General features: G+C 43.2%; 1 protein-coding gene across 5 annotated transcripts in view; it reads right to left on the bottom strand.

The window, feature by feature from the left end:
* Positions 1–12,374, bottom strand: part of CENPC (centromere protein C) — a 137,800-nt gene that overhangs the window by 83,045 nt on the left and 42,381 nt on the right. Inside the window, exon 19 of one of the 5 annotated variants that reach the window (XM_075929263.2) lies at positions 1,606–1,871. The exons of 2 other annotated variants lie outside the window; for them this stretch is intronic. In XM_075929263.2, the coding sequence (XP_075785378.2) occupies positions 1,829–1,871 (43 nt within the window). In that variant the 3' untranslated portion in view covers positions 1,606–1,828. 2 more of the 5 variants (XM_089778176.1, XM_075929262.2) reach the window with 2 other exon arrangements.

The raw sequence follows: 12,374 nt of genomic DNA, 5'->3' as shown, positions 1-12,374 counted from the left end.
TGGCTGCCCGTGATCTTCCAGAAGCACTTTCGGGTGCCTTCTGTCGAAAGAGCGTCCGCGAGTCTGGACGCTCTTTGTCGATAAAGCGATGTAGTCTGGACACTCTTTGTCGACAGAAGTTTTGTCGACAGATTGTCGAAAAAACTTCTGTTGATAGAAGCCTGTAGTCTAGACATACCCTAAGAGTGTGTCTAGACTACAGGGTTTTGTCGACAAAAGTGGACTTTTGTCAACAAAACTATACCTACACTACCACCAAGTTCTGTCGACAGTAAGTTGACAGAACGCAGAAGTTTTGTCGACGGCGGTAAACCTCATTCTACGAGGAATAACGCCTTTTGTCGACAGTTATGTTGAAAAAAGGTGCTACTGCATCCACACTGCTTTTTCAAAAGAGAGCGTCTAGACCAGCGGTTACCAAACTTTTCAGCATCACACCCCCTTTTTGATTTTTGAGAAACCCTCACGCCCCTCCCCCCCAATAGCAGCAAAACTTGTTGAGCCAAAAAAAGGGGGGGAACTGACCGGGGCTGAAAAACAAAAATAGCAGTGAAACTTAGGGGGGGAGACTGACCTGGGGGGCGGGCTGGGTCACCTCACCCCCCCCCCCGAATTTCTTCACCCCCACCCCACCCCAGTTTGGGAACCCATGGTCTAGACTCTGTCGAAAAAGTGGCTTGCTTTGTCGACAGAACTGGCTGTAGTCTGGACGCTCTTTTTCGAGAAAAGCCTGTTGTCTAGACGTACCCTAAGAACTGCAAAGTCGTTTTGTTTAAAAAAATCACAGCAGTATTCACAGCTTTACCTGAATCCAATTCTGAATTTAAATGGCCCTGGGAGACCTACTTTTATGACCTATAGTACAGATTTCTGAGAAGCTGAGCTTCTTGCTGTGGTATTAATAATAGATCTATTCAGACTGATATTCCTGGGAGATAAAAGGGAAAATATTAAAAACTGATGCTTCTGGCAAATGAAAAACTAATGGACCATATTTTCCTAAGGGGATGGGAGGTGCTTTCATTTTATTTCACTCTGCTAACTGTCTGAGATCTGCCATAGTGGGTAATGCTCAGAAATCACTGTCTTTAGGTAACAGAGAACATCTGGAAAAGAAAGGGTGAAGGAGATGCAAGTGACCTGTCAGATATTTCAAGATGGGAACAGTCAATTCACAGGATTATGCAGCAGGCTCTACCTAAATTTGTAACCTAGCTCAGCAATGGAAGAAGCTTAGCTTTTGGTGTGGGACTTTGGGATGCTTGTAAGACACATTAGACCACCCTGTTTTCAATAGCAGTTTGGCTCAAAGCTTATATCACAAAATTTACTGGCAGGATGTACAAAAGCAATCAGTGCCAGCCTCATTCTGCTCTCATTGAAATCAACTTCCTTTGGCTTCAAAGGGAGCAGTTACATCAGCATTGAGACCTTTCGATGAAATCCTTGAACAGTTTCACCAGCGTAGCTAATACATTAATGAATGTTACAACTGAGATATTGCCCGCTGGCCTACAAACAACTGGACTTTCAGAAGAAACCCCACAAAAGTGCCAGAAAATGCATTCTTATGTGTGCTATAAAAGTGAAGAATTTAAGACTGTCTTACACTATTTACTCTTTTATTGATACAAAACCAGAAATGACTTGACACACCATAAACAGTTACAGAAATGTACAGAAATTTACATCTGACAAAGAGATGTTTCAATGCCCATGAAATAATATATTCCCAGACCTGAAGGGAATTCCAGTTGAAAAGTAAGGATGGAATTATTGGCAACCCCCCAATATACAGCGTAAGATGATCTCCAATTTGCGAGAGAGGTTATGAAGAAGAGGACTCATTTACTGAATCTTCTATAATCGGCCTGAAATACAAAAAGCACAGAAATTGGTTCATTCAAACTAGCAGATAAACCTTATAACATGAATATACTGCTCCCCCTCTTGCCCATACTGTAACTTTAAAAAGCCAGAGGACAGCAAGGCAAATTTTATTCATAATCAAGAAACACACTGTCCAGATACCACAATGGTTTCCACACACATTAACACCCCCCCCCCCCCCCCCGTTCCACCACCACTGTCACTCCTGGCTGTGACTATTTATTTAATGCTTTCTTTTGTTGATAATTATGGGATTGTGTGTTTTGTGTAGCTACAACACAAATAATCAGAAGAGCAGAAATTAAGAGTTAGAACATCTTAATAATGCACACAGGGCTCACTCCAGCTTCACCATGCTATGTGAGGAGGGTTGCAACAGGAGGCTGAATTTCCAAATGGCTCAATTCCACAAATATAGTCAGACTGAAAACTGGCATACTAGTTCTAGGCCTGGGGGAGAGTTTGAGGAGCAAGTCTGGAGGCATTTGACCAAGGCATTCCTAAGATAAAAATACTAATTTAACATATTCATCTAATGCTTTTTTGCATAGAGATCAGGAGAGGACAAAACATTTCATTGAACTCTGCCTGCTGAGATCTAGAGTCCAGGGTGAGGCACCAAAATATAACAATCTAAAATGTAAGAGACTTTCTTCTTAGGTCTACAGAGTGATGCACTGGGTTGCTATGGGAAAATATGAGCTGCTAACAACCACAGTTCCATATCACTACTGTAGCAGGAGGCAACTTACATTTCTCTTACCTTGCCAATGAAAGTTGTAGTCACTTCTAAAGCAGCTGGGATTAGAATCCAGGAGTCTAACGTGAAAGAGCTAAGACTCAGTTCAAAAGACTATGGCTGAATGTGCCAGAGGTGAATTACCTTATAGCAATAGTCAGGGGACATGATCCTATGTATTAAAGGATTCAGGATGTTCCAAGAAATTAAATAAGGCTCATGTCCCCATGGCTGAAACAACGGAGTTCTGTTCAGTGGTCTACACCAGACTTCCTCTCTGTTAGGAAGTCACATGAGCCAGAATTTTGAGAGGTGGTAGAAACTGTTCTCTGGGGTCTGTACTGAGAATACCACCCCACACCCTGAGAAAAGCAGGAAAAATAGTCTCGTGCCTCAGTTTCCAAACCAGCTCTTCATTTTGCTTGATTTGGTACAAGGAGCCTTCCAAAGCTGTGCAGACACCTTACTTTCAGAATCACCCGCTGCTCTAAGTCAGGAGAGCAGCAGGGAGACACAGGAGGGACGCTGCAGGCCTGGGGACCAGTGCTGTGCATGCTGTAACAGTTTTAGATTACCAGTGGTTATTAGGCGCTTTCCTTTGATGAAATGGCGGCAGTCAAAGAACATTGTCCTTGCAAGCTCTCCTCAGCAGTGGTTCCGTTTCAAGCGGATTCTGCAGCCTCACTCAAATCCCTTCTCTTTGGTTACTCATTTCACTTCCAATCCCCCTACCCACAAATTCCTCCCTCCAGGCACAGCCTCCTCACATGAGCTTCCGAAGTTCCCGGTTGCTAGCAGGTGCAGACCTACTCTGATTGTGACAGGTGAAAAGAGGAGACTCAGGACTTCCATGTCCCACAGGAAAGGAGAAGAGAGGCTGTACATCCCTTTCCCTCCATCAGGAAACCCCTGAGGGGTGCAGCTGCACAGATTCCAGTGAGAAGGGATTCCAGGACTCCTCCTTCCTGCCACTAGTACGGAAAGGGGAGTGCAGAGGACTCAACACCCCCAGCATGATTCCGGAGTGAAGCAGGTACAACACAGCTCCTCTACCTCCAAGCGCTGTATGAAGCTTGTAACTGAGTCCATAGCTGGCCACTCAACCCCACCGGGTGGGTATGGAGCGCCAGGACAAGATGATGTGCTGACACACAAGGAGAACTAGGGAAGCACTTCCTCCTATAATAGGAGAGGATACATTCACTTGCTAAAATCTTTGTTGACATGGAGTCACAAGTGTAGGGACTACATGAGGCCCTGGGCTCTCCCAGAACATCAGACAGTGCGTCCCAGCACCGAAACAACCTAGAAAAGCTGTGAGGAAATTCAGGTTTACGGTAATACTTCCCACACAACAATCACATAGCTCTTAACCCACAGGAATACAAAGCGGAATTGGAAAAGTCACAGTACTTGTCTGTCTCTGCACACGACCCCAACCCAAAACTATTATTCATAGTCCAAGTATTATCATCAATGCTTTGCTGTTTACTAGCAGAGACCAAACTGGACTAAAAACACCAGGAGAGACATAAGATACTGCATCCTTCCTAAGGAGACCACGGGACAAAACATAAAAAGATCGTTAAGGCAGGCTATGCTGGGTCAACCCTCTATCCTGTATTCCAGCAATGGCCAGTGCCAAGTGCTCTTGAGGAAATGAGAAGAACAGGGAACCATCAAGTGATCCATGCCCTGTCGCTCATTCCCAGCTTCTGGCTAACAGAGGCTAGGGACACCATATCCCTCCTTAGCTGACTCTTTTCCAAGCTGAAAAGTCCCAGATTTATCAATCTCTCCTTGTCCACAAGCCACTCCGTACCCTGGTCATTTTTACTGCTCTTTTCTGAACGTTTTCCAATTTCAATGAGTCTTTTCTGAGGTGAGCACAGTTTTCAAGATGAAGGTGTACCATGATTTACATGGAGGCAATGTGACATTTTCTGTCCACTTATCTATCCTTTCGTAAGGATAACAAATATTCTGTTGGCTTTTTTGACTGCAACTGCACATCGAGTGGATGTTTTCAGGTCACTCCATAATGCTTCTCTTGAGTGGGAACAGCTATTTTAGACCCCACCATTCTATATGCATAGTTAGTATTATATTTTCTGATGTGCATCACTTTTCATTGATCAACATTACATTTCATCTGCCATTTTTTTGCCTGGTCATCTCATTTTGAGAGTTCCTTTTGAAGGTCTTCAATCTGCTTTGGACTTAATTATCTTGAGTAGTTTTGTATCATCTGCAAATTTTGCCACCTCTCGGTTTACTCCTTTCATCCTTTATGAATATGCTGAATAGGACTGGTCCCAGAACAGACCCCATGGAGACACCACTATTTACCTCTCTCCATTCTGAAAAATGGCCATTATACCTATCCTTTGTTTCCTATCTTTTATCTAGTTACCAATCCACGAGATGACCTTCTCTCTTATCCCATGGCAGCGTACTTTGCATAAGAGCCTTAGCTGAGGGATCTTGTCAAAGACTTTCAGAAAAATCTATGTATATTTTATGCACTAAACCCCTCTTTGTCCACATGCTTGCTGACTCCCTCAAAGACTTCTAGTACATTGGTGCGGCAAGAATTCCCTTTACAAAAACCAAAGTGACTCTTCCCCAACAAATTATGTTCATCCATATGTCGGATAATATTGACCAAAAGGGGTCAGAGTTAAGGTTGTGTAACAACTGTCACCTTTCGCACTGCATGGCTTGATTTTTCTAAGGTTTGTGTTTTGGTTTTGTATGGTTAATAGTGTTGGTAAGGCGTAGGCAGAAAGACCGTATCTTCACATCCCCTTATTTTCTAACTTATGGAACATGTTCTTCTGGAAAGGCATAATTCATTCAAATTCTACATATCAATATTTATAATACATAAATGGCATATTCACTTAATTCTATTTAGGAAAATACTTTAAAATATATTGTATCCAGATACGTTGGAATGACTCTTCAAAATGACCATATAGGATTTAGAAACTGGCCTGCACTTAAACCCCACAATTTTCTGCACAAGCTTAACTTTGCACAGGTGAAGGAGTTCAATGCCATCATTAGAACTATCTACATATGTAATATTAAGCATTACATAGCTCCTATGTAATGCCAGATGGGTATTAACTTACTCCCATAACTGTCACTGTGCCTTACCTATGAATTTTCATAGAAGTGTACAACAAATCCTAGTTACTGAAAAAGCAAGTGTTTGCATTTACCAATATTAATAGAATCAGCTACAATAATAATGAGGGTACATTTTCTGGGTGCAGCATGACCTCTGCAATTAACATTTAATTATCCTTTATGGGCCAATACTGGGAGTCTCAAGATTTTCCTTTCAAGGTTTGCCCTTCCTTCAGCACTTTTTCCCCTGCCAGGCTACACAGTCCTCCTTCATAAGCTTAATTGTAATTCTGTTTTGATTAATTAGCCTGAGAGCTGACTTGGCACCTATTGAGGTTTATTCGTTTATCCACTGCATAGACTACTGCACCCCAGGGGAGTCTCCCCTGTCAGCAACAACATTTCACAAATTATTGGTTTGAAAAACTTCTCTATATTCAAATAACTTAAATTTCTTTACATTGCCCATTTAGTGCTACAATGAAGGTGATGTTAGCATAAAGGAAGGATACAATTTATCAAGTTCAGGTGTTTTTTTCAGTTGCTTTTGTGGAATAATCACCAGTGCCTGTCGGGGTGTTGAGGAAATAACTCATTGCTCCAAATGAATAATGTAAGAACCACTGGAAATCCATGACAGGGAAATTTAAGTTACTATGAGACCATATTCTGATGACAATAGCAATATTTAACTTGCACAATCAAACCCTGTGTTCCGCTCTTCCATTTCAACAAAGTTCCATTCGATGGCATATTTGACTTTAAAGAATCTAAAGAAACTGTTTCTGCCGTCTTACCAGATCATCATCTACCATAAATACTTCACAGTAACATGTTCAAAATGAAAAAGGAAATGGGGGCATGGGTCTAGGATGGGGCTGCATTGAGACTATCAGAAAATATTGGGCAAATCTAAAGAAAAATGACCAAGAATTAAGTCAGTGAGTTAAGTCAGATGGTAAGATGCTTTTATGTATTTTAAAACATTTAAGAACCCCAATTAAATCATTGTCTCATGCGCCTTCCTCTTTCCAACTTGCAGAATCTGTATAAACCCCACATTACACAAGGTCATGAGGTTGAACTGGAGTCGTACAGAAGACGTCAATGTGTTCATTAAAATATGCAAATCTCACGTCGCCTTGCAAATATCTACTCGGTCGAAAATCTTCAACTTTAGAGTAAAAAAATTGTTGTAGAGTATTAGGGCATATAAACGAGGGGCCGACAGATCAGAGAATATTTCAGGTGGACGCCCCCAAACCTAAGGAATGACCACCACATCAGATGACATGTATACACACTAGAGTTCTTTCACAACTAACCAACAGAAAGCGTCTTTGTCCACAGGCAAGTGTTTGGTTCAACCGATCAGGAACGAACAAGGATCGATCTCTGTTGCCCATAAGTCCATACACTGGGCCGTCCTTTGCTTCAGGGAGGTACTGCTAAATTGTTCCTCAGGGGAACATACTACAAAATCAATAGACTGCACGCAGGCCTTTACATAAATAAGCTACTTTGTTCCAGAGACTTATATGTTACACGTGAATCAGTTATATCCCACCTGGGAATAAGGGTATGTCTACACGGCGAGTCTCAGAGCCCAGGTAAAGCAACGCATGTTCACAGGAACTGCAGGAATAAAAATAGCTAAGTCATCTAGGGGCGTGAAAGTGTAACCATGTACACAGTTAACTGATGAGCCTGGGCTCTCCACACACACTGGCTCCCGGGGAGTCACCTGTGGGAGGCAGCAGCAGGGGTGGGGAGGATGGGAGCCGGCATGCACAGGGTGCCAGCATTAAAGTTGTTCCCCACACGCACCAGCTCCTGCCTCCCTCCTGCCCCCCAACACGGCTGCCTCGGGAAGGATGGGGAGGCTGCGTGTAACCATAATCATGTACATGGGTATATGTCCACATCCCTAGCATGTAACGACTGAAATTCTCAGCGGTTACACGGTTACTTAATAACCTACATTGTAACATCCTGAATGTTAACATTCCAGCTGCGCACAGACTCTGGGCCTGAGCTCCAGTCCAAGTGGGAAAGTCTACCCTGCTATTTTTAACCCCACAGTCAAAGCTCTACTCAGGCTCAGCACAAAGCAAACAGATCAATCATGTTAGAAACTATACTAGGGCATGACATGTTTTTGGCTTTAGCACTCTTGATCTATTTGCATAAAATGTACTGAACTGACAGCCCTGAAGTCTTAAATCTTGTCAACAGACTAGGAATATCTCTAGAGGCAGCACTGTACTGCCACTGTGCCTCTCTCATGCCCGTGATCTGGATGTACCACCTCCAGCAGTAACAGAGTACTTCAGTCTCCAGGTACTTGCTCTCTCCGCTAAGCCTACCAAAAGGTATGGCAGCGAAGAGGATGGGCCCAGCAAAAGGCAAGCTGAGTCATTATTTCATTTCATACTTCAAAAAGTACAGCTAATAGAAAACCCTGATCTTATTCAATACTAATTTGGCTGAAATTGGAAAGATTTTACTAGATAAAAAGCTCGGTATTCTACGAGCTAACTACAGAATTGCCCAATCTCACTTGCATACAGCATTTTACAATAGGTGTCATTGTGGTCTATCACGTAAATAAAATTGCAGATTGTCCTATTTCCTTGGATGAAGTTATTATATCATGTAAATGATGTGCATTATACAACCCCCCTAAAATAACTGAATACAGTTGTGGGACTAAAAATTAACTGTGCTAAGAGTTCCACCTACTGGAGTATATGAGAAATATTTCTAGTAACAGACAATATCATATTTATAAATGTAAGACTGTTTATTAAGAAGTGTTTCATTTTCACAACAAACAGTATGGGGTTTTTCTTCTGCCTTTCCTTCTCCCATGAAGAGAAAGGTTTCTATAAACTCCATGTCCTTAGAACCATTCTCAGTACATGGCACTTCCTGTTTCAGGAAATCAGACTCTCTTTTCATGGCATATTGTGGGATCAAGAAGAAGCACAGTGCTCCACTATCGCTAGCTGCTTTCATAACGTACTCCATCATTTATCTCAAAGTGAAACCTGTTCAAAGAAGATTAAACTAGATTGGTGGGCAGAACAAAACAGTACAGAGATGTCCACGGAAGAGGCAAGACACCTATTTGAAAATACCTGAACATCATCTCCAAACTCTACATTCTAGACAAAGCATCTTCAACTAGGGCTGTGTTGCATTTGACTGTAATAGCGAGCACTGGGAACGTAAGTGCACTGCTACTTATGCAGAAATAAAAATCAGACCTGCTGAGACCTAACTTAGCTCAGTTTCTTTACAGGTTTATATGCCTCTGTAGGTTAGTGTCTCAGAGGAGTAGCCATGTTAGCCTGTAACTTTAAAAAGGAGCAGTCCTGTGGCACCTTAGAGACTAACAAATATACTAGATAAATAGATAAGTAAAATCCACTCATCAGATAAACTGGAGTGGAAATTACAGAATCCAGAGTACATGGACCAGCAAAAGCAAAACCAGTTACTTCCCTGCTTCCCTCCCACAAGCATTGGCCCTCCCCCTGCCCCTGGAGCTCACACTGGAGCCGGAGATAGAGCCACCACCCCTCTCCGTAGGACAAGTGGGGGGTCTGAGACACACAGCCCAGCTCCTCCTGTAGGACAGGCAGGGGAGGAAGCTAGGGCCCAACCAGGCTTCTGTCCCCACCCCCTGAACATAGGCGGGGCAAGGAATTGCGCCCAGAATGACAAGTGACACCTGCTTAAAGTAAGGGCACGTGAAGTGAGGCGCAAGCTGGTTGCACCCAACATTGATTGCGAGAGCCGCGCGCTCCCAATGCATCCGAAGTGCTGCAACGGTTCAATCGGCACAGCCTGCTACACAAGCACATTTAGCGAAACTACCCTGTCCCGGGAGCCTGTCTTGGTTACAACAATCTTGCATCCCGCTGAGATGAAGGAGGGCCACTCATCTGACCCATTCACTAGCCTGGGTTGCTCACTGATGATCGAGGCTCTTGGCTTCAGGAGTGTATTGTAAGTTCATGATTTTCCCAGAGGTGCTCATTACTCTCCAGGATGTCATGGAGACAGTAGAGGTAAATGTTAAGAATTCTAATGTGGTGGGCAACTGCCATACTTACAATGATAAAAGGTGCAAGGTAAATTAAAATACCCACATAGTGAGAACTAACCGTACATTCATTCTGCAGGCTTCATATATATCTAAATGCACAGGATGTACTGAGGACACGGAGAACCAGCCCAGCAGCTCAATTATCTTTGGTTTATTTAAGATGACAGCACATTCTCTGAAGAACAGGCAGCATGGCTACACATTTAAATTGAGATTATTTTGAGAACCTTGCATGCATCAGGTTAATACAGTCTACAAATTATTAAAGTCTCAAAACACCTGTTAGACATTCAGCTTCATCATGGCCCCTGTGATATAGTTAAGTATTATACCCATTTTACAAATGAGAAAGCTGAGATATCTGGGAGGGGTGATTTGCCCAACATTTCACAGCAAGAAAATGGTAGAGGCAGGAATAAAAACTTGAGCCCTGACTCCCTGTTCTCTTCTCTAGTCATTAACACACATCCGCCGGTATAGCTGGGAAAGTTCTGGTGCTGAGAACATTATAGTCTCTCGTCAATAAATTGCTAACATTTTATACGGCCCTTGCCAAAAAGGCAACATGCCTATGGAAAAGATCAGATATCCAGAGTGTGAATCGGTAACTAACAAAAACCTTCAGAAGCTGACTGCATTAGGACTACTCATTCTATTAGGAAAAACATATATTCAACAAATACATGGCACATCCAGACACAAGGCTCAATATCGTATGGGAAGTGATGTGCTCTACTCATGACGGCTCAAAGAAAATATTCCAGTTGTATGAATGGCAAGAAGTGTGGTCAAAGACTTAGTGAATTATTGTTGATTAAAAATCATAGAACAATTGAATATGCTCCAGCATCTGACCCAAGACGGCGTTCCAAACTGATAGAACCCATTACCAGATGAAATAAGAATGACCATTAACCTCAGAGCATTCAAAACATAAGCAAAAGCTGCCTTTTTGTTCAAGCTTCCACGCAATATTATCTTTACTCATTCCACCGCTCTGCCATACCCAATACCACGATAAGACTCCAAGCCTGCCCTTCCAGCAACAGGAAAGGAAGAGATGTCATTCGGAGTCTTGGGAGGAGCTCCAACTACTCGGATGGGCATCAGTATAGGAGAGGAAAGTTTTATTTTACTTTAATAACAGAAACTGACTTTTGCAATTGAAGTGTGGCTTTAATAAGGCGGCTGAACTATTCTAATTTAAGAACAGAGAGTTGTTCTTTCAATGCAGGCTGTTCCCACACCATGCCTTCTGCTTTATCCAAGAGAGTCTCTGCACCAGTCCCACGCCAGGCGCATGCATCTCTTCCGTCCTCAGCATCGGTCTTCCTAACCATTCCCCCACTGCTCGTCCTATGGGGTCAGCTCTAGCCCCATCGTCCACCCTTTGCCTCAGCTGAACCTAGTTTTCGTTCCCAGAGCCCCTTCCTACACTCCCCTCAGACTTATTGGCTGCTCTCCATAGCAGAGACTCATGCACCAGGAAGGATGCTGGAACAGAAAACACAGTCAGTTGCTGCCTCATAAGCCCGTGACATTGCTGGTACCAACAACGCCAGCACCAAAACTGAGCTCATTGGTACTGGACTTAACAGCTGTTCCACACATGGCACCAGAGTCGATGGCACAGCATTAGTGTGTTTGGCCTCATTATCATGGAGCAGGTGAAGACTCCTGATCTGTCTGGGGTGCTCAGAGAGTCTCAGCGATGGTCCATATTCCTTTCAGAAGAGGAGACACGGTCAGAGCTGGAATGTCCTCAGTCAGTCTTGTCAGTTCTCTTACTTACAAGCCCAGAGGAAGGAAACCAGTCTATTCTCCAAGGGGAAGAGTCCAAGTCTAGAAGCCTATACCAGGCCACTGCCACTTCGGAGGCCACATGAGGGGCTGATGTTTAAGCAGGCCTTCTGGCTTTTTCATAATGCTGTCTGTGACGCACGTCTCTAGGAATCTGTCTTGAATGACCAGCAGATACTGCACGTTTCTATTATGTATCCGTCATTAAGACGCAACAAGTACTGTGCGATTAGTGTGTGGCGATCGCCCCACACTACGGACAGTGCTTAAACTTGAGGGCATATCGCCATATTTCTAAACCAACTGCTTAAAACTAATAGAAACTAAATAGTGGGTACTAAATTACTCCTAGCAATCGTCAAAAACAACAGAGAAAACTATCTGTGATGCAGTAACTATGAGGAAAACTGTACAGGGTTCTCCAGCTCAGACTGTGGAAAGTGAGAAGGAATTGGGCGCGAGGGCACTGCTCCCCCTTACCGATAGATTCATGCAGTGCCTTGACAAGTGCTATTACACAAAGTTCTCCAGCTACGACATTCTGGGCACGTGCACACCCACGTCCAATACACACCTGCAATCACCTATCGACATCAACACTATCTCTGCCTGGAATACTGGAGGTAAACATACATTTTGACTGTGATAATGGGCTTAATTGCAATGAAAATGGCTTCCTATTGTCTTAGTTCATTG

Source organism: Pelodiscus sinensis, chromosome 4 (genome assembly GCF_052426305.1).
Source record: "Pelodiscus sinensis isolate ZL-2025 chromosome 4, ASM5242630v1, whole genome shotgun sequence".
NCBI classification, from domain to species: Eukaryota; Metazoa; Chordata; order Testudines; family Trionychidae; genus Pelodiscus; species Pelodiscus sinensis.
Note: the sequence above shows the minus strand (reverse complement) of the source record. Positions and strands in the feature narration are given on the sequence as shown.